The sequence below is a fragment of the Triturus cristatus genome, chromosome 5_2, assembly GCF_964204655.1.
Source record: "Triturus cristatus chromosome 5_2, aTriCri1.1, whole genome shotgun sequence".
NCBI classification, from domain to species: Eukaryota; Metazoa; Chordata; class Amphibia; order Caudata; family Salamandridae; genus Triturus; species Triturus cristatus.
Genome location: NC_140588.1, coordinates 798760041 through 798783346, shown reverse-complemented (window position 1 = coordinate 798783346; position 23306 = coordinate 798760041). Strand labels below are relative to the sequence as shown.

Below are 23306 nucleotides of genomic sequence, written 5' to 3'. Positions count from 1 at the left end.
CAGCTTATACAACATTAAGAAACTCATGGGAGTTATTCGATAATGTTAAAACAATTCATTTAGAATCCGGCATAAAAGGTTATTCTATTTTATCACAGTTATATTCTCAAATTAATAAAATTACTTATACGATTAAAACAAGATTGTTATATCAAGAAATAACATTGTTAAGAATGATAGGCCTAGGAATATACCCTTATAAAAGACATTTCTCAAAGAAGCTTTCTATATCTAATAACACTTTTCAGAAATTGTGCCATGTTTCTCGTAACACAGTCCAAGTCCATATACTGCAAGGCAAGGTAAGCTGGGCGGCACTGTCTCAACCCCCATAATTTCAAAATTGGTATAATCCACTTTTTCTTATATTCTTTATAAAATTTACAGAACAATAAAACATGCATTGAAGTTTGGGGAGAGACTGCATCGCAAGAGCAATTGGGTAGATTTTTTCCCCAATCATTCATTTCCGGAAAGCTCAACTAGTAAAGTTAGATTTTTTGAATCGTTCCCCCGAAGGTCACTCTTGTTGCTTAGGTCTTCTTTAGACTTCCTTGGTACCTTTCTTCAGGCTGATTGTTTTTTGCCCTGTTTGGCCAACTTGGGGATACTTGATACAGTTTTCTTTGCAGTTTTTATGCTATCTACTACTCTCTCAATCCCTTTGTTCGATTTATCTATTGGGGTCGGCTTTTTTTGCCGCTTCTGTGGTGGTTGGGAAAAAGAGTCAGGCTCGCTAAGTATTGTTTTGTTAGTTATGTTCTGGACGCACCCATTCTGTGATGTTTTATCTTCTGTGCGCCCTCTTGGCATACAAAACGTTCCTGCAGTTGAAATACCTGACTCAATAATGGTGCTTGATGTACCAGATACTATTGACTCTTCTACTGACGATATTTGTTTCTCTAATGCCCCCATTGCTCCAGTGAGGTAACTTAGTAGAGTTTGTTGTGCATCGCTCGAAGATTTTTTTCCCGACTGGGGCTGCGCGCTTACCGCCTTTCTTTTCCCCATTCTCAAGCTTAATGTGTATCTTACAATCCTACGATTCGTCACAATCAGTCGCAATAAGTCACCAATTTCAGTCCCTCCTGTCGACACAGAGAGATACTCGGTCCTAATGTAGCTCTAAGGTGATCAGTTAGGGCCTCAAGTAAGCGTACATATGTATGCAAAATCCAGATTGTATATTATAAACCCCTCCCTCAATTCCACATTGCTTAATAAATTGTGGCGCTTATGTTTTTTTTTGCCAATTAATCTTTTATATTTGATAGTCAGTGGAGGGTTTGGGCCTAGCTACTTACTACTTCATCAATAGTCTCTTGAGTCCAGGTCACATAGCCAAGAAACGGGGCCCAGCCCAGCCTCACACGGCCTCGGATGGCTCAGACGTGCCCGTCTTGGCCCGGTCTTCGCCCCGGACTGTGTCCCACGCAGCGGGGTTGCTCCGTTTTATGGCGCTCCTGCACCCGTAGCTCCACCTCACGCAGACCGCCAGGGACCGGAGGGAAAGTTCAGGCTACAATGTATCCAGTGACAATGTTCACAGGAAGGCTCCCTCTTCGTCGGGTTGCTCTGTTAGATTTATGGCGCTCCTGAGCCCATAGCTCCACCTCACACAGACCGCCAGGGACCGGAGGGAAAGTTCAGGCTACAATGTATCTAGTGACAATGTTCAAAGGAATAACATAATACAACACCTGATTAGACAAATATAACTTAATTTTATTAAAAACAAGACAAAAACAATGAATACCCAGTTAATAAAACTTTAGATATGAATTTTTAAGGAATAAAATGTAAGGTAGTACTTAACAGCATAAAGCGTACGACCAGGGCTTTCTGGTCGCACTTGACCAGGTCCAAAAGTGGGATGTTTACAGGGACCAGTCATGACCCGCTGTAAAGTACCTTGTCTGTGTCATCAACAAGGGCCTGATGTCTGGAGCAAAAGAGGCGATCCATCGTTGATGATCCTTACGATGTAGGCGATACGTCTGTTCTTAGCCGTGGAAAGTCAAAGATGCGTCAAAAATAAAGGCAATGTTTGCGCAGTTGGTGATGGTATACACTTGACCTTCACAGCAGGGTCGATGCATCTATGAAGGAGATATGCCAGTTCCGAGGGGTGCAGCAGTGTTGATGCATGGATTCTCACAGAAGCAGAACTTTATACCCACTTGCAAGAGTCCAGGACTAGGTTGGCACCACTTGGCAAGGCAAGACAGTTGGCAGAGTCCAGGTGCTCTAGCAGGGTAGTTGGAAGTCTTTGATGACAGGAGGTAAGCCATCATGCCCTTGGGGTCACTCTGGGTTCAAGTGAAACAGTTCCAGTCCTTCTCACCCAGGCAGGGGAACCACAATCACGAGGACAGCACAGTGAGGCAGGAGTCCAACAAAGCAGCAATCCAACGGACTGGCATTCATTCAGTAGCACAGCAGTTCTTCTCCCTGACAGAGTCCTTCCAGGTCCAGTTGTGGTGTCAGATGAATAATACTTATACCCAGTTGTGCCTTTGAAGTATGGGAGACTTCAAAGACATGGCACTAAAGTGTGCAGCGGTCCTCCCTTCCTGCCCTGAGTCCAGGTTCACTACAGGGAGTTAAGCAGCTCTTTGTGTGGGGACAGGACACAGCCTATTCAGGAGTAAGTGTGAGGCTGTGTCCAGCACCTCCCTCCCATCCTGCCCAGGATGGCCTATCAGGATTTAGATGACCCATCAGTTCAAGCTCCCAGAGACACCACACTTGAAAAGTCTATTTTTTCACAATTAGGAAATACTCTTAAAATATGTCATAAGGTAATCTCAACGGTAACCCATGGCCTTGCAGTAGTGAATAACATTTTGGGAGTTTTTTAATACCAGGGAATGTAAAACCTAAAAGTGCATGCCCTACCTTTTAAATACAATGCACCCTGCCATCTGGGTTGTCCAGGGCCTACTTTAGGGGTGATTGATATGTATAAAATGGGAAGATTTAGGCCTGGCAAGAGGCTTATCTTCCCAGGTCAAAATGGCAATGTAACTGCAAATACAGGCTCTTCAATGGCAGGCCTGAGCCAAGGTTAAAGGGCTACTTAAGTGGGTGGCACAATGAGTGCTCCAGGCCCACTAGTAGTATTTAGTTTACAGGGCATGGACACATGTAGTGCAATTCACTAGGTACTTTTAAGTAAATTAAACGTGCCTATTGGGAATGAGCCAAGATTACCATGTTTGGGGGAGAAAGCACAAGCACTTTAGCACAGGTTAGCAGTCCTAAAGCTAGAAAAATCAAGATCAGAAAAATGGAGGAGGTAAGCAAAAGGTTGGGAGGATGACCACCCTACTGCCGTCTAATAATGTTGCTTCAGCAAAAACACAGTTGGCAAACCCACTCAATCAAAAGCCAGTACTCACAGGCGATTCACAATGAAAATGAAGCAAAAAAAACAAAAGTGCACATGAAGTATTTATCATGGACTAAATCTACTTGGGCCCCTTGGGTGGCAGTGGCAGCACCCAGCACTCATGGTTGATGGTGGTAATTCCAGGATACATGGAGATGACTTGTTGAATGCTTCTTTACACAGCCGGAGAGTAAGCTGCAATGAAAGAACCAGGGATCCTGCAGACCTGGGGTTTAGACTGGCTTTGCTCCCTCTCTGCAGTCAGCTACTTCTAGGTGTCCCACACACCAGAAATATCCTAGGTACTTCTTTCTTGAAAGTGTTTCCTCCTACAGGGCCAAGAACTCGCCTTCCCTATGTGAACAGGCAGGCAGGCTTCTAGCTGCTTAGATCTTTGCTTCTGAAGTAGTTTGCAGACATCAGGTAATGTCCCCTTTAACTCTGACAGACTGGCTGCAATGCAATTTATCAGTCATGATCACACAGTATTGCAAGTACTCAGGGGAGCACTCCCTTTCTTGGTCACAAAGGATCGGGAACTGAAGCAAAATGGGGTGGTTTAGATCCCACTTTCATACAAATTTTTCAGAAAGGGGATGCAGATCAACTATCTCAGACTTCAGAACCAATTTGAGCTGGATTTCTTTCGAATGTTCTTTACAGGCTACTCTCCAGAAGTAGCATTTGTGCAAATTGGTGGATCTCACAGCAGGTAGCAACAGAACAGTCTCCAAGCAGGAGTATCCCAAACACAGTAACAATGAAATGTTAGTTTTCTGCACCTGGTTCAATCAACTTCCTGAAGTTGTAATCAGAGACAGACAAAAGGCCCTGCCTAAAAAACATCCTCATCTTGTACTACAGATGCTGCAGTCTCACCCCTAAACCTCAACCATCTATAAACGATAGAGCTCACGAAGAACTAATCAGCAGCTTTATGCTAAGAAGGCTCTTGTGGAATTTCTAAATATAGTCTCATCTCATGCTCCATGCTTCAGTGTCTGGGTATCCAGGCAACAATCTTCCACTGCCTGGGGAAGCTAGTTTCATTCCCATCTTAGACCTGGGAGGGGCTCGTGGAGTTATAGAAAAACTCCGCCAAATTCCAATGAGTTCCGCAAGCGAGCAGAGTTAGTGCTGAGGAAGGGGGCATGGAAGGGTTTATGGGCAAAATGATTTCCCAGGCCAGCAGGGAAGGAGCGGGTCCCTCCATTCCCCTCTTCCTTATTCAATTGCAATACTTGTGGAATCAGTATTTAACTCCCCCACAAACACAACACACACATGATCAACACCGTTGATGAGTGTTTATCTGCTTAACCATGGAGAGTACAGATAGTGGGTTTACTGGGCTTCCCGATTGGGGCTAATAATAATTTGTTACATTGGTGTGATCTAAAATAAATCTATGAGAATTCTGAGAATTGGGTCACCCCAGTACACACACTGTACTTGGTGTTTTTATGCTTTGTATAGGGGAGACTGCGCCAGTACATGAAAGATTGTAATTAAGCTGCATGACTATAATATTCTATACTAGGAAAGCCTAAACCCCCATCTAGTGTTCTTGTATAAAGTGTTGTTTTAGGTATACGGGCTGTGGAGCTATGCCACACAAACTGGAGGTGCCTTTGGGTTTGTTGAATGGTTTTACGGGGGATCCACAGGGGTAAAGTGATTCTGAAGTACAGTAGACATGGAAAGTAGTTAATCTTCACAACGTTAATGCAGCCCACCCATGATATTTTCAACTTGCCCCAATGGTAGAGGTCTTTTAGTACTGTGTCCAGCACTGGTGGAATTTTATAGTCGTAAAGCTTACAAACAGAGTTTATCAAGTAGGTTCCTAAGTAGCACAGAGAGGTTGCCCCCCCCAAGCCAAGCCAAAGGTGGAGAGTGAAGGGTGGGTCTTTTGGGTTACCTGTGGATTTTTTGTAGTTGAAACAGGAGCCCAAGGCTTCTTCAAAATGTCTTAATTCGAACAACAACTGTGGGAGTGACATCTAAGGGTGCGTGAGAAAACGTATCACATCATTGGCAAAGAGAGGCAGTTTATACTGTTGGCCTTCTAACTCGAGCTTACGAATCCCAGGACTCCTTTCAATACGGTGGACAAAGGGCTCCATCACAAAAGCAAAAATCAATGGAGATAAAGGGCATCCCTGTCTAGTGCACCTGCCGTGAGGTACCGAAGAAGAATGGCAACCATTGAGTTGAATTTGGGCGATCAGGGATACGTAGTTGGCCAAACAATACAACATCATATGGGGTTCCAGCCCCATCTTGGATAAAACTGCATGCAGAAACCTCCAAACTACTCAATCAAAAGCTCCTCCTCCACGACTACCGAAAGAAGGAGAGTGGTGGTTTTGGAGCGTTATTCCACATCAATCACATTCACAACCAGATGCACATTATCTCAGTCTTGCTAATTACAGATGAAGCCTGACTGGCAACTAAACAGCAATAGTGACCAAAAAAATTTATACTGGAGACTAAGATGGATGTAAAGATTTTGGCATCAAGGTTCAACAGCGCACTGGACCTATAGGAGGAGCAGGCAAACAGGTCTTGACCTGGTTTCAACAGTAGGGTTACAGTGGATGCTGTCATGGTCAGCATGACTGATTTGGTGACAAGGATAGAGTTGCAGACATTGGAAAAGTATTCCACTAGCAAATCACAATAATCTTTATAAAAAGGCACTGAGAACCCATCAGGCCATGGGCCTTTTTGGCTTTCAGATGGTGTATGGCAGACTTCTTTTACACAGGGGCTATTTGAGAACAAAATTCTCGTGCCCAAAGGGTAGAGAGGATATAGGTCAGAGTAACCCCTCCCAATATCAATAGTAACACAAAAATATTTTACTCCAACTGACCATGTCGTGGTCTTTAATATTCCCTAAAGATGGATTTATTCGATGAGCTGGGGAACTTATAACTTCACCCCTAGGTGAGCAAGGAAGCAATTCCTTTTAGTTTTTATTACCCTCACACACCCTAGTGGTGTCATGCTTCATCATCGGGTCACCCCGACGCCTAAAAGTCGGGGTGGGCTCGACCACAGTGTTGGGAGCGCTTTGAAGAAATTGCAAACCAGGGAGGCTATAAGATAAAAAACCTCAGGCAGATCCCCGGTTTCCCTTTATTCTTGGGTCTGTCTGGGTTAATTAAAAATAATATGAGTAGGGTTATGTATAGGAATATTATGGTCCTATGACCCTAGTGCCAACATGTTTCAGTCCACAGTGGCCTTAAAGGTCCAGGACTTTCTTCAGGGCAAAAGTAACCACCCTGGGATACAGAAGGGGGAATTCCCTATTCTGTTTTATTAATAGACAAGGGTAGAGTAGCTACTCCTTGTATGAGAGACGGATTAAATAATCTGTCTTGCGTTATGAATCCATCTGTAAGAGAAAACACAAAGAAACACATATCCAATTCATATAAATCGGTTTTCATCAAGGTATTTCCATAGTGACGTGTTTCAATTTCGTGTTTGAAATCAAGAGCCACACCTATAAGTGCCTAGTGGTCAAAAGGCAAAATAGTGTGCAGCTGTATCCAAGTCTATGTCACTCACAATTGGTGGCTCTGTACAGTTAATTGGCGTGTCTGATCTATTGTGCGGTGGCGATTATGCTCGCATTCTATATAGAACCAGTTCGTGACCGTGGATGCTATCAATGTAAAACAGACTCTCATAAAACTCCCAAACATACCTCAAACACACCTTATCTGTGGTAAACCACAGTACTTAAAAACATGCGTGACTCTTAATCTCTATGGGTAACAGTGCAAGTGACATTCATTCTTGCATCCTTGCTTACCCGCATTTCGAACGGAATTCGTTTCTCAGGGGATGGAAGGGCTAATGGAGTAGCTCTGTAGTCAAACCCTAACGTTAGCCCCAGGGAAAATATAAAGCGAAAAGTTGTCACAAGCTTATGAGGTTTAGGGCATCAGGGATCTAAAATCATAGATGCTAACTCTTTTTTCTCCTTATCTCGATAAGGATCCCAATGTTAAGGAAATTCATCCTAGTATCCCAGACTTACTTCGTCAAGAGTCCTGCTCCGCTTCGCCATCTATTAGGACCCGATCCCCGGCGTTTCGCGCCGTGTTACGGGTCTCGGAAGGTTTATACTTCCGTGTTGGTGTAGCTATTGACGGGATTGGTCCGCGTCAGCACGTGATCGGGGTAGTTCCCCGCACAGGATTGGTCAGACATGACCTCTAACCCAATTTGGTAGCCAATGGGTAGCAGGGGCTGGTCAGAGGACCGGTAACTCGCTCGCTAATGGAACCGTGGTTCCGATTATACAAATGTGTTGATGTCTACATAAACACTCGTAAACTGTGCACTTAAATTCCCAAAACGAGTATGTTTTATTATATTAGTAAATGGATCAAAACATAGATTAGGATGTGTTGTCTCTACGCATGCGCAGGACCGGTAAATCGCTCGCTACTGGAACCGTGGTTCCGATTGTACAAATCTGTTGACGTCTACATAAACACTCGTGAATTGTGCACTTTAAATTCCTAAAACGAGAATGTTTATTTATATTAGTTAATAGATCAAGACATAATTCAGGATGTATTGTCTCTGCGCATGCGCAGGCTGGTGTCCCGATCAATTTCATCATTTGCCGGGAGATCTGAAGCATCGTTCGTATCCCGGGGCTCATATGATATCCGTGATAATCTATGGACATCACTTACTCATAATTCTCGGACCAATCTTAAAAGGAATGTAAGAGGGAGTGTATATTCACTGATGGATAATGGTGTCATAAGAGTGTTGCGTCACTTTAGTGTACATGCTGCATATACAGGATGGTTGACCATTTTAAAGTCTAAGGTAATCAGTGTCTTACATTATGCGGTAACTACGGCCACCACTAGGGAGATGGTAATTAGTAGAGGGTTCCCCACTGATTTCAGGCGGACACTTAGAATTATTCCCGTGCTTATCGAGATTAATGTGCTCCATCTATTTATTCAATTGGTTCCAAGGGATACCATCATTAAGACCCGTCTCGTGGGTCTTTAGGCGATACACCCATCGTTGTTCACGTTCTAGAAGTTTTCGCTGTAAGTTATTCCCCAACGTGGTAACCTTTTCTAATACTGTCCACTTCAGCTCTGTATCCTTATGTTTTTTCTCTTGGTAATGGGCAGTAAGCCTTGTGGCTGTGACTGATCTGCGTATAGTGCTTCTGTGTTCGCTGATGCGGACTTTGATCATACGACTCGTCATACCGACATACATAAGTCCGCAGGGGCATTTTATCATGTAGATCACAGACTCGGAGTTACAGTTGGTGTGTGATCTCTGCTCCCATGGAAAATTAAGTCCCAGTTCCAAAGTTTTAGTGTGTTCAGTGAAGGGGCAGGCTACACATGACCCACATGGATAATGTCCCATCACTGGTGGTAATCCCCATAGTGTCTGTTGATTAGTTTGTTTAGGGATGAAGGAGTTAGTGTGTACCAGGGCATTTCTCAAATTAGAATTTTTTCTAAATGAGAACATGGGTTTTTCAAAGGATAGCCTGTTTGATGTCAATATTGACCATTTCTTATTTATTATTTTTTTCAGGTCATTGGATGATGAGTTATATGTTGTTACACATATAAGTTGGTCTGATTGTTCCTTAGTGTGTGTCTCTAACAGTGCTTCCCTTGGTGTGTTGCGTGCTCTTTTGTTAGCCCTTTGTATGATTTTGTTCGGGTACATCTTCTGTTGTAATTTTTCACTCAGAATGGTTGCCTCTTTTTTGTATGTTTGAAGGTTAGAACAGTTCCTACGAATCCTCAAGAACTGGCCTACTGGTAAATTCTCTCTTAAGGATCGTGGATGGGCACTATCAAATCTCAATAGACTGTTCCTGTCCGTTGGCTTTGTATATAGCGAACTTTCCAGTGTGCCATCCTTAGCTGTGAATGTAACATCTAAGAACGAGATACTTTCTTTGTTTACATTCATAGTGAAGTGGAGATGTGGGTTTAGGGAATTAATCCACAGCTTAAAGTTCTCAAGACTGGTAAGATCACCTCTCCAGATCATGAGGACATCATCGATGTACCTATACCATTTACAGATATGTGTACTGTATGGATTTTGAGTCCAGATGTGAAGGTCCTCAAAATAACTAACGTACAAGCATGCCAAACTAGGGGCAAATGTGCTCCCCATCGATGTCCCATGTATTTGTAAGTATAGTTGATCTTCAAAGGTGAAAAAATTCTCTGTCAATGCCAGGTGTATGAGGGTGATCACCCAATCAATGGGTGCTGCCCATCCCCAATCTTCCTTCCTGAGTATCTCTTGGATCACTCTGACGCTTTCCGCCTGAGGTATGTTCGTGTATAATGCTTCTACGTCTAAACATACCAACAGATTAACGGCTGGATCGTATTCAACCTGTGTCAAGAGATTAAAGAGGTGTTTGGTATCTTGAACATATGATTTAATCTTCTTGACCAAGGGACGTAGGAACCAGTCAGTATATTTTGACAAGGGTTCCAGAATGGAACCTATCCCTGAGACGATAGGTCTCCCCGGGGGAGGGTTCTTCCCTTTATGTATTTTTGGGATGGTATAGAACAAGGGAATTCTGGGGTTCTCCTGGTTCAGAAATTCATGTTCTTTCTTCGTAATCCATTCTTTTGTTAGTGCATCAGTTGTTAGTGTCATGATAGTTGTTTTTATCCGTTGTGTTGGATCCCGGTTGATTTTTTTGTAGTATTTCGTATCAGCCAGTAAATTCAGACATGCTGTTCTGTAAGCATTTGTACTTTGTACCACGGTAGCCCCGCCCTTATCCGCTGGTTTGATGATAATGTCCGTTCTTGATTGTAGGGTGGTAAGAGCTGCACGTTCTTTTTTGCTCAGATTGTTAAATCCATTTCTTTTGGGTTGAAGTAGTTCAACTTCTTTGCTGACTGCTTCCTCAAAGGATAATACTTCCGGAGGCATCATGTTGGTAGGGGGGAGAAAAGAAGATTTTGGTCTCAACCCCGTGTAATTGTTGTCTTCAGCTGGTCTTTCTTTGTCTTGAAAGAAGGTTTTCAATCGTATTTTTCGAAAGAATTCCCCTAACTCGCATCGCAGACGGAATTTGTCCAGATAAGTAGTGGGAACAAATCCAAGGCCTTTATTCAGAATCGTTTGCTCGTCTGTGGTGAGGATGACATCCGTAAGGTTTACAATTAATCCCTCGTGTTGCTTGTACTCGGCTGTTGTTCCCTGCTGTTGCTCCTGGTGTTGACTGAGCTCCGTTCTTCTTCCCACTGGATTCGTTTTCCCCTTCTTCCTCGTCTCCCTCTTCTTCCGCCCTGACCTAAAAAATGTTGGTTAAAGTCCGGCTGGTAGTATGGTCCTGTTGGGAATTGAGGGGGGCCTTGATATTGGACTGGTCCAAAAGGGCCTGGCCAAGGAAACATCTGTTGATGTCCATATCTTGGGTTGTAATTACCCCTGCGGGGTCTTCTTGCCCTGCCACGCCAGCTCTTGTTTGACCCATCACTCGACCAGTCATCATACTCTGAATCAGATGATCCTGTTTGTTCACTTCTTGTGGATCCTGAGTCAGATGGGACTTGGCTTTTGTAGTCATCTTTAATATAAGGATATACCTTCTCATGACTGAATTTCTTCAGATCTTTCTGCAGTTTGTTTATCTTATTTTGCATCAGATACTCTTTATGTTCATTTACTTCTTTATTTACTTCTTCGAGTTTCTTTTTATAGAGAGTTAGTTTGATCTCTGTCAGTAAAGAGTCCTCACTGATCTTTATTTTTATCAGTAGGGCCTCTGACAGACGTTTGGCTGTGTTGATTATTAAAATAAGCCAATCACGTGAGCATCTCCAAGCAATAAGAGACCATTCTTTCTTAAATTGGGGATCATCAAGGAAGATTCTTGGGGCGTTAGTCACCAGTAAGCCCGTAGGTGCCACATTACCATGGAGATATTCCGTCATTATTGCCCCGTGCAGCAATATTTTCATCTGACATCGTTTTAATTCTTTCAGCTCATCCCAATTTTGAGCTTGGGTCAAGGTCTGGTTAATATTAGTGTCTGACAGCAATGATGGACCCGCTAGTATTGCGGAAGCGTCTTCATCCGAAAAGCCAATACCGAATAGTTCGGCCATCCTGGATATCCGGTGTATGAAGTGTTTAAAATAAGGTGGGCGAGTGTATGTAGTGGGAGAAACAATGTGAGAGACTGCAAATCCACCGAAGTGATTCCCTTTGCAGATATTCTCTGTGTGGAAACCCTACAGCTGTGCGCTGCGCTAAACTTATTTTACACAGGGGCTATTTGAGAACAAAATTCTCGTGCCCAAAGGGTAGAGAGGATATAGGTCAGAGTAACCCCTCCCAATATCAATAGTAACACAAAAATATTTTACTCCAACTGACCATGTCGTGGTCTTTAATATTCCCTAAAGATGGATTTATTCGATGAGCTGGGGAACTTATAACTTCACCCCTAGGTGAGCAAGGAAGCAATTCCTTTTAGTTTTTATTACCCTCACACACCCTAGTGGTGTCATGCTTCATCATCGGGTCACCCCGACGCCTAAAAGTCGGGGTGGGCTCGACCACAGTGTTGGGAGCGCTTTGAAGAAATTGCAAACCAGGGAGGCTATAAGATAAAAAACCTCAGGCAGATCCCCGGTTTCCCTTTATTCTTGGGTCTGTCTGGGTTAATTAAAAATAATAATATGAGTAGGGTTATGTATAGGAATATTATGGTCCTATGACCCTAGTGCCAACATGTTTCAGTCCACAGTGGCCTTAAAGGTCCAGGACTTTCTTCAGGGCAAAAGTAACCACCCTGGGATACAGAAGGGGGAATTCCCTATTCTGTTTTATTAATAGACAAGGGTAGAGTAGCTACTCCTTGTATGAGAGACGGATTAAATAATCTGTCTTGCGTTATGAATCCATCTGTAAGAGAAAACACAAAGAAACACATATCCAATTCATATAAATCGGTTTTCATCAAGGTATTTCCATAGTGACGTGTTTCAATTTCGTGTTTGAAATCAAGAGCCACACCTATAAGTGCCTAGTGGTCAAAAGGCAAAATAGTGTGCAGCTGTATCCAAGTCTATGTCACTCACAATTGGTGGCTCTGTACAGTTAATTGGCGTGTCTGATCTATTGTGCGGTGGCGATTATGCTCGCATTCTATATAGAACCAGTTCGTGACCGTGGATGCTATCAATGTAAAACAGACTCTCATAAAACTCTCAAACATACCTCAAACACACCTTATCTGTGGTAAACCACAGTACTTAAAAACATGCGTGACTCTTAATCTCTATGGGTAACAGTGCAAGTGACATTCATTCTTGCATCCTTGCTTACCCGCATTTCGAACGGAATTCGTTTCTCAGGGGATGGAAGGGCTAATGGAGTAGCTCTGTAGTCAAACCCTAACGTTAGCCCCAGGGAAAATATAAAGCGAAAAGTTGTCACAAGCTTATGAGGTTTAGGGCATCAGGGATCTAAAATCATAGATGCTAACTCTTTTTTGGATAAAACTGCATGCAGAAACCTCCAAACTACTCAATCAAAAGCTCCTCCTCCACGCCTACCGAAAGAAGGAGAGTGGTGGTTTTGGAGCGTTATTCCACATCAATCACATTCACAACCAGATGCACATTATCTCAGTCTTGCTAATTACAGATGAAGCCTGACTGGCAACTAAACAGCAATAGTGACCAAAAAAATTTATACTGGAGACTAAGATGGATGTAAAGATTTTGGCATCAAGGTTCAACAGCGCACTGGACCTATAGGAGGAGCAGGCAAACAGGTCTTGACCTGGTTTCAACAGTAGGGTTACAGTGGATGCTGACTGATTTGGTGACAAGGATAGAGTTGCAGACATTGGAAAAGTATTCCACTAGCAAATCACAATAATCTTTATAAAAAGGCACTGAGAACCCATCAGGCCATGGGCCTTTTTGGCTTTCAGATGGTGTATGGCAGACTTCACCTCTTCTAGGGTTATGGGCTCTTTTAATTCCAAAACTAGCACAGGGTCTACATGTGGAAAGGAGAAGTCACATAGGTAGTGGGTCTGAAACGATACAGTTGTAGGCTGGACTTGATAAAGTCGTGTGTAATAAGTCCAATGATGTCCATTGTATCTTTGTAGGAAACCCCAGCCTCGTTCCTAATGGCTGAGATGTGGTTTCTGCTTGTTTCCGCCTCAGTTCATTCGCTGGCAGCCGGTGCACTTTATCTTCCTTCTCATAATATTTCTGGTTGATATACAATAGTTTCCATGCAGCATCTATCAAGTAGAGCTGTTCTAATTCACACCGAACCTGTCTCAGTTCCCTATACAACTTGTTATTTGCCGTAGCCTTATGTTGGGACTTAAGCTGAGACAGACAAGTCTCCAGGTCTGTCTTCTGGATCCTAGCTATTAAGACAAAAGTGGATGTATGGTTGATTAGTTCCCCTCACGGAACCACCTTTGTGGCATCCCACATATTAATAAACATCTCTCTAACTATGTTGAATCTACTGGATACAGTCTGGGTTTAGGCCAATGCACAGTACGGAGTCACCACTGATTGCCGTCACTGACAATATAATGCACTCCCTTGACAAAGGACAAGCAGTACTACTAGTGCTGCTGGATTTGTCAGCGGCTTTCAACACTGTTTCTCCCCACATCCTACTCCGGAGACTTAGAGAAATTGGAATCCAAGGACAAGCCTTTCAGTGGATTTCATGCTTTCTCACTCATCGGACTCGGGCCATCAATCTGGGCCCTTTCCGATCACAGACCAAGGAATTGACCAAAGGAGTTCCTCAGGGATCTTGCATTAGTCCCACTCTGTTTAACATTTATGTTGCTCCTTTAGCTGGATTACTTTGAAAGCTGGGCTTCACACCAATCTCGTATGCTGATGACACCTAGCTTATACTGTAATTTGACAAAAATTCGCACAATACTCAGACTGCTTTCTCTGAAGGCATGTTTGCCATTGCTACTTGAATGATGAATAATTTCCTACAGCTAAATGCTGGGAAAACTGAGATCATGCTATTCGGAGAAGTGCCTCTGCTCTGGTCCCCAGAATGGTGGCCTCCGGTATTAGGCGATACCACAGTCCCTAATACTGTGGTCAAGAACCTAGGCATATGTCTGGACTAGAAACTCGCAATGAAAGACACAACCACCATGGGTTCAAGCTTTCATAGATTAAGCCTCCTATGCTGGGTATTTCCCTTTCTCCCCCTAACTGTATGAAAACACTCATCCAGGCTAAGCCGCCTGGACTACTGTAATGCTCTCCTGATTTAGCAAGCGAGTCCTCTCTAAGTAGACTTCAGGTAGTTTAAAACACTGCGGCTCGCCTAGTCTTAAACTCCCCCTGCCAGAACAGCTTCTATCCCTCTATTACAATGTTTGCACTGGCTTCCAATACGCAAGCGAGTCAAATTTAACCCCTTCAGCACGGCGGGAATTCCCCCGCGGTGCTGAAGGGTTCGAGCGCGGGCGGGGCCATGACAGAACGGTTCCGTCATGAGCACAGCGCAACCGATGCTCATGACGGAACCGTTCCGTCATGGGCATGGAAGGGGTTAAGATATGCTGCATTGCGCACAAAGCACTAAACGGTAAAGGTCCTGGCTATCTAGCAGAAACACTCATCCAATTTCAGCCACCTAGATCTCTACGCTCAGGAGTCAAATCCTTGCTTCCTGTCCCGCGTTTCAATAAATTCTGTTTAGGTGGAAAAGCATTTTTCTACTTCGCCCCCTATTATTGGAATCAGCTCCCTATTCATCTCCGAAAATGCCCAGAATACCTTCTATTTAGAAAGCTCCTGAATACCGAGCTCTTCTAAAATACCCGCTACTCATCCACCATGACTGCAGCACTTCTGTAGCGTGGAGATACTCCTTTGGGGGTGATTCGGGTGATTTATAAACCAATGAATTAATTGTCCTTGATACCTGCCCTGTATCATTTTCCTTAAAGTAATGCTCCAAGGATTCTTGGACGGATTAGCATAATGCAGGATCTCAGAATGCCATGTCATTGACATACCACTGTGGGGTTACTCTCTGTAGGAGTTTGGCTCTGTCCAAAGCCAGGCAAAGGTCAGAAAGGGTTTGAGTGTCCACAGTAATCCATATCACCCTTGATTGGAGTGAAGCAGCTATTAAAAAGAAATCAATCCGCATGTGCGTTTTATGGACGTGAAAGTAATAAGTGTAGTTCCATTCCCCCAAATTTGTTTCCCTTCAAATGTCTAGCAAACAGAGATTGTGGATGTCTTGTGCTAGATTTGAGGGGTTTGGATATGTGTTGTACTGGGCTACAAAAAAATCTAAGGTGGAGTCCAAGACTGTGTTAAAATCACCTCCTAAGATTAGCTCCCCTTGGGCAAAGTTAGCCAGAAGTAGGAAGAGGGCTCCATAGAACTTTTCTCTTTTTATCAAATTGTGGACATAAATGGAAAAAATGTGACTGTCCAAGGGCCTATATGAGCCTGAACCCCAACCACTCGGCCTCTTCATCAACAAGGGATGAGTCTACCACTTTAGGAAGGCCAAGCCTAAATAAGAGGGCGACCCCCTTGGTTTTGTTGTGACCGGGTGCATGAAACTTCAATGGGTACCAGAAGAAATGAAGTCTCTTGGTGTCTGACGTTAGAAAATGTGTCTCCTGAAGCATGGCCACATCTTTATTATGGAGTAATTTCAGGAGAGCTCTCTGCTTCCTCGGAGGTATTAAGACCCTGCATATTTAAAGAAGCTACAATGAGGTGGTGTGGAAGTTGAGTAATAGGGAGTGGAATCTCATCACCTGTGTCGGCCATTAATATTTTGCAGAAGTGATAACCCAAGTGAGGCGTTCACCACCATAGGGAAATCCCATGCACAAACCAATGAACCCTGGAGAATCATGTGATTCCTGGACACAGGGCTCACACAATTGCCTGGACACAGTTGTTCTATCCTCCAATACAGGGTAGAACAACTTCAGAGGAAATAACATTACAGTCAATGAAAATAACAGAACACAGTTTGGCAGCCGGATATTAACCATTAGATATAACAAGAGGGTTAGCTCTCGAAGGCGTCCCGCGCTGAGGGAGGCGGCCACGGTGATTATTGGAGGAAGGTCCCTCCCTTTCCCTCAGATGAAGCAAAGCAGCCTGGGGGACCAAGTCCTACCCCAGCAGGCAGCAGCAGGGCGTGGGGTGATGCAGGTTAGCAGAGCCTGGAGTTCCCGTTCAGCGGGTCTCCCTTATTATCAAAAGGGAGACCCTTTTCACGATATTCCTAGATTTTATCTTTAACCGATATGGGCATGAACAAGTGACACAGGGAGTGATGAGAAAGAGAGGAAATGTAGAGTTAGAAGAAGGTCAGAGCAGATATTACGTTGATATGAAGGGTCTGGAGGAGTCTAGATGAAAGATGCACAAGACTACTAGGTTTTGATTGGTCTAAGCCACATATATATATTCACATTTGGCCTTATGTACTCGTGTGACGCAGTAATATTAAAGAGATATGGTGCACTAAAGGCATAGAAAGTGCATCTATTGAGTGTTTTGATATATATGTTTGTCATTATTAATGTTTCTTTTTTCCAGAGACATCTGCATTGCTGATATAAACTTTCTATAGCTTTAGATTGTAAGGTGATGTGCTAAAATGCATTTAATGCAGTGCATTTGCCAGGGATTAGTGAGAATGAATCATGTGTGTTTAATGTTTCTTTATAAATTGTGACCAGTTGTCGCTTTTGCTTAAAATTTGCATGCATTAGTAATTGTGCCACATATAAGAGTGCAGCATGATATAGCTTGCTTCATTAGTAATGATTTCATTTATTGGATTATATGTTGGTTGTAGAACTGATATGTTTTTAAGAGAAATGATAAATTAGCTTGATTGTGTTCTTTAAGCTTGTAGTTGAAGCATTTAACATTCATGGGAAAGTTGTTTTTCTGCATGGTTTTCTCCTCTGCAGGTGCAGATCAAAGACATTAATTTGTAAGTGAAAAGCACATTGTATTTCAGAGAAAGTAAAGCAAGGAAGATCTGGCAAGGTCAAATGATTTTGCAGAACAACGAAGGAGGGAACCAAGGACGCTCTGGGAGCGGAAATTGGAATATGGGAGTAGTGTTTGAGGTGCCAAGTTCTTTTGGGGAACTGGAAAATATCATACCTTTTCCCTGGTTTTAGTTCAGTTCTGATGATACAGAGACATCATTACTTATTTGCAGTCAATAACATGTTAACCTGTAACACTCATAACCACTGCTTATATGATATACACATGATTTATACAAGATTTACCCCGGATTTATTCATTATTTAAGCATATTATTTCACTGAATAGTTTTATAATGTTTTATACATAGGTTTAGCAGAATGAACCACATATTTCAATTAATTTCATTTAGCTAACTTGCATTTGAAATTGGCATGAGTGGACCTAGGGTTCTTCATGCCATGTTGAAATAAACTTATTTCTGCTTGCTTTGGATAACACTTTTCTGTTTCAGACAATGGAGTCACTGTGTGCTCATTTAAGCATTTATTTACTTTGGACAGTGACTTCAACACCTGCAGTGGATGAGAAACTACTAGAAATACTCCTTTGTCAGATATCGTGAAGGTTACAGGGTGAAGGAGTTGGCATTATAGTATTCGTGAGATAATATGTCAACATCAAGTTTGTAGCGAACACTGGCTTTTGATTAGTTCCGACTTTCTGGGAACCTGATGATTGTATCCTTTGGAAGAAATGTTATGTTTTTACTGTTTGAAGCTTGTTAGTTACTTAGTTAGTTAGTTAGATCACTGACCCCTGTCCACCTTTGCAGGCAGACATCCTTACTCTTCTCCTGAGACCAATGATCCCTATCTTTTTGCTCATCGAGATTTTACTCAAAGGCAAGTACATTTCCCCTCATTGAAAGTTGAACTTTTATCTAGGTCTTCTTTAGATTCGATATTGGTTGACATCTGCTGCTTCCGAATTTTACTAACCTGCCCACAAGTTCAGCTTATAACTAGGGTGCTTACTCTATGGAAAAAAGTATTTGCCTTGATTTGAATTTTCTGTCTTTCTCAATGCAACCTCACCTTACCTCTTTTCTTGGACTCTTCGGTCCGCCGCAGGGCATCCCCGATTGCACGGAAAGAGTTCCTTATTTGCACATTCCCCTTTCTCCTGAGCTGGCTGCCATCTTAGAAGTTGGCGGTTCAACTCTTTCTGCACTTCCGGTTCCTTTTACGGATGGCATATTAACAGGATGAATTACCAAGCGTGCAGCATGCACGCACGCAAAAGGCAAGCCCGTCTGCGCCCGTCCGTGCCTGGATGGCACCAGGGGCCAGGTTTGCTGCCCTTTTTTTCACTGACAACAAATTACTTACTCTAGGACACCTCTTCTTGAGCTGCTTTCTATACCTCAGCATGGGGAGTGTGTAGATAGGATCAATTTTAACACAAGGGAGGCAGCTTGTTGCCGGCACTGTAACTTTTGCCCCATTAACAGTCGGGCCTCCTTCCTGGGTTCCCTGGGACGGCCCTAGGGGACAGGAGCAGGAAAGGCACACAAGCGCAAAACCAAGGGTGGCAGCGGACCCAGCCCTTTAAGGGAGCACTGATTAAACACAAGACTGAAACTGCCCTAACCATCCAGACTCTCAATCTGGACTGCCTTTTTATCACTAACACGTGGGCCAAGGATGACTCGGGTCCTGACCTGGCAGACGCTGTCCCCCCAGGCTACATGATTCTTAGATGAGACCGCCCTGACAGAAGAGGGGGCGGCCTAGTCCTAGTGGCTAGGGACTCCTTTATATGTCCCCTTAGCATAGTGGAAGGTGCCTCTGGCGCTCTTTTGGAAGCAGCCATGTTAGTAATTAAGTTATCCGAAAACTGTAACTTTTCCGGCCTTCTGGTATACCGTCCTACTAGCCTAGGGCCATGTTTCTTGAGTCATGGGGCCAAACCCTTGAACCTTTTGTCACAACGGCTCATAACACTATCTTTGTGGATTTTAATTTCCATCTTAAAACAATCAGGACAATGATTCCGCTCACATTCTTGACCTCATGTCATCCATGGGATTTGAGCAACTTGTCCATACTCCCACCCACAAGGCTGGCCATGCCCTGAATGGCATTTTTGCTAACCACAACAGTCTTAAGATCGAGGCAATTCAGCCACTCACCTGGGTTGACCATTAGCTTGTCAAGTTTAATATCAGCCTCCATCATCCCACTAAAGTCAACAAAGGCTCCCCCCGGCAAACATATACGGTGTAGGAGACTGAACAAGCTTACCTTCACCAACTGGAAAGCTGCCTTGGCCTCAGTCTCAGAAGGAAATCACATAGCTCACCCTCCCACGGCAGAGGGCTTTCGCCATTTGATCACCGGGGACTTGGACATAGTTGCTCTTTTCAAAAACTGTCATTAAAAGAGCCAAACCCTCAGCTCCATGGTTTTTGGAAGAGCTCATGGCTCTTAGGCCCCAATGCCGCAGGCAAGAATGGAAATGGCGTGCTGACTCTTGCCCACGTGAAAATGCCAAGTAGAAATCTCTCCTCCAGGACTACAAACACACTATCTTCCTGGCCGTTTTCTCACTGATAAGATTTTTCAGCAGACAATTCCTACAGCATGCCATTCAAAGTTATAAAGGAGATTGCTGACCCCCCTCGGACACAGCTCCTTAACCCTGCCCAAGACTTCTGTGATAAAGTAGCACTCTACTTCCAGGAGAAAGTCCTTAAGATCTTTCATGAGTTCTCCCTGACTGTAGAGGATGAACCTATCACAAAGGTAGCCGAAGGGGAAAACGTAGGCCCACCTGAGGGGGAGCCTAGCCAGGTTCCCAAGAAGCTGTCTCTGTCCTCCTTTCCATTAATCACAGCTCCACGTACCAAAGGAACTGTTGCTTGGCCTAAAGCCCGGAGCTTTCTCTGACCCTTGCATGCTGTCCACACTCAGACTTGAGCTCGACCCTGTAACCAACTTCCTGAGCAAGGTCTTTAATAACACACTTATGTCCGGTAACTATCCAGCCACCTGGAAGGAAGCAATTGTTTCACCTCTTCTTAAAAAACCAACGCCGATCCCTTAGAGTTAAAGAACTTTAGACCCATCTCCTTCTCCCCACCCCGGCCAAAATCCTGGAAAAATTCATCAATGTTGAGCTGATGAAACACATTGAATCCCAGAAAGTCCTGAACAGTTCTCAGAACGGATTTCGGGCCGGTCACAGCACTGAATCCACCTTGGTAGCGGCCTCTGACTGTATCCGCATGCAGGTTGACCAAGGTGGATCTGCGGTGTTGATTTTGCTCGACCTCTCAGCAGCTTTCAACACCATCTCCCCAGCACACATGATTCAGCGACTGCGGGAAGCAGGAGTCAGTGGGAAGGCCCTGCAGCTTCTCCGCTCTTTCATGATCGGCAGAACTCACATCGTCAGTTGTGGAGGCTTTAAAGCAAAGGTCTTTGGTCTACCCTGTGGGGTCCCCCAGGGATCTTCGCTTGGCCGCACTCTTTTTAACCTCTATGTGACCCCCCTGGCTAAATTGGTGAGATTGCTCACGTTCCAGGTACTCCTCTCTGCGGATGACACACAAATCATTGCTTCCATATCCAATGATTTGCAAACGGTTTCCCAAAAGTGCAATCAATGTATGTCCAGCATTTTATGCTGGATGAAGGGCAATTCACTAAAAATCAATGCAGACAAAACTGAGGTACTAGTCTTTGGAACACAGAACCCCATCTGGCCCACTGCTTGGTGGCCTGCAGATTGTGGTCCGCTTCATGTGCCGGGAAAGACTGCTAAAAATCTGGGGGTCCTCTTCGACGAGGGCCTGTCCTTTGATGCCCAGGTGAACCGTACAGTCAGCACCTGCTTTTACATCTTAAAAATCCTGAGGAAAGTACTGCCATATATCCCATTGGATCTACACTGGTCCATTATCATTCCACTAGTCACCTCCCGGCTGGACTACTGCAATACTCTGTACCTTAACATCAGCACAGGCTCCCTGAACAAGCATCAGGTGGTACAAAACGCTGCGGCAAAGCTGATACTCAACATTCCGAAGTATCAGTCAGCCAGGGAAGGAATCCGAGCCTAGCACTAGCTACCTATTCGGAAGCGAATCTCCTTCAAGGTTCTGAATATGATGTACAAGGCAATGCATAGCAATGGTGCATCAAACTTAAAATCCATGTTTCAGACGTATACTCTGAAAAAACCTGGTATCTCCCAGATTTTCCAGGTCCAAATGGGGCGGCCGCTCCTTCTCAGTGGCAGCCGCTAAACTCTGGAACTCTTTGACCCCTCCCATTTCCAAGTCCCTTCAAGTGGAACCTGACAGTACCCCTAAAAGCAGGTTTCTGCTTCAAATCATTTTGTTTTAAAGCTTGATTACCAAATATCCCTACATGTTGCATAGTTTGTAATCTCTGCAAGATCTTGAGCCATAAGCAGTCAAAATTCCCTGGGCTGATGATAGAAACCTGTAAACAGCTGAGGTGAAACACAACATTCCTCTCTTGTGGTCCAAGTTTGATATCTTCATCTACATAATGTAGACTCCCCACCTTTCTCATATTTAAAAAATACATTGAAATCACCTCTTCAACAGACAGCGTCTCCAATCACGATTGAGAACCACCCTCAATGGTTCTGAAACATACAATCTGTCTGAATTCTGACTCCCTGTAGGCCTCCCCAATCGACTCTCAAAATTTGAGTGGAACTATAATCTAGTTAACATTAAACTACAAATTTGCTCCCCCCTCTTGCTCCCAAAGGCCTATGCACAAAGGCCTGTGCACATGCTGCAGAGACATATCCGCTCATACTTCTGCCATTGGTAATTGTACTATGTTCTACTGGAATGTGAATTGTCTGTGCTATGTCTCCATAACTGGGCGGCACTTTCTTGATTCCACACCCTAGGTTGATACTTCATAAATACCCCTCATAAGAAAATAAACATTTACCTTGTGTTATGACCACATCACGAAAGTCAATAATGGTGCCAGGAAGCTTGTTATGGAGCTTGCACTTGTTCAGCTTTGGAGGTCTCCACTGCTCTTTGTCAGTTGATATGTCAATGGAACTAAAAAAGAAAAACACATGACAGATTTAGTCGCTAAACATTGCTCCTACCAGGTACTATGTTATTATACAAGAAGTTTCATCCTGAGTACAATGACATAAGCATTAGAATAATACATTTGGAAGGACTCTAAAGAATAATAGATGCCCACAGTAATACCTCCTATAGGGGGTCATATTAAACCTAGCTAGCAAGTTAAGATTTTGGCAAAAATGACATATATCTCTACCATCACATTAAACTGACCAACTGTGTGCTCACCATGCATGTGTTGTTTATTTAAATAAATAATAAAGTATAGTTGGTCTCTAAAAATATTGTACACCATGTCTTTTTTTTACGAGACACATCAGTGAGTGGCACAATAAAGTTTTAAAGAACATTTTGATGTTTAATATTTAAAAGTGTTGGACCATTTTATGATTTGGTGAATGACCCTGTGAATTAAAAAAAAGGTTTGCTGAGACAGTTTACAGTTATCAGTGTTGTATTAGGGTGTCATTAATACTTTCTGAAATGCTAAATATTTTCTTTTTGTCTTGAGTGCATGAGTAAAGTTCTTTTCATACATACACTCAAAAACAATTCTTAATTAAAAGCAATCACAGACATGGTGGCTTTTTTGCGATTCTCAATGGGTCACAAACTGAGACCTACCTTGTAAAGGCTTGAGCCGGGAGAAGCGCTGGCTTTCGCCTTGTATTGCGGTATTATTTTATCTTGGTTATAG

At 43.5% G+C, this 23306-nt stretch overlaps 1 protein-coding gene across 1 annotated transcript in view; it reads right to left on the bottom strand.

The window, feature by feature from the left end:
• ADGRG4 (adhesion G protein-coupled receptor G4) overlaps positions 1-23306 on the bottom strand; it is a 1724535-nt gene that overhangs the window by 795168 nt on the left and 906061 nt on the right. The window contains exon 15 of the mRNA XM_085607949.1: positions 22458-22576. Coding sequence (XP_085464075.1) covers positions 22458-22576 — 119 coding nt within the window. The remainder of the gene's footprint in view (positions 1-22457; positions 22577-23306) is intronic.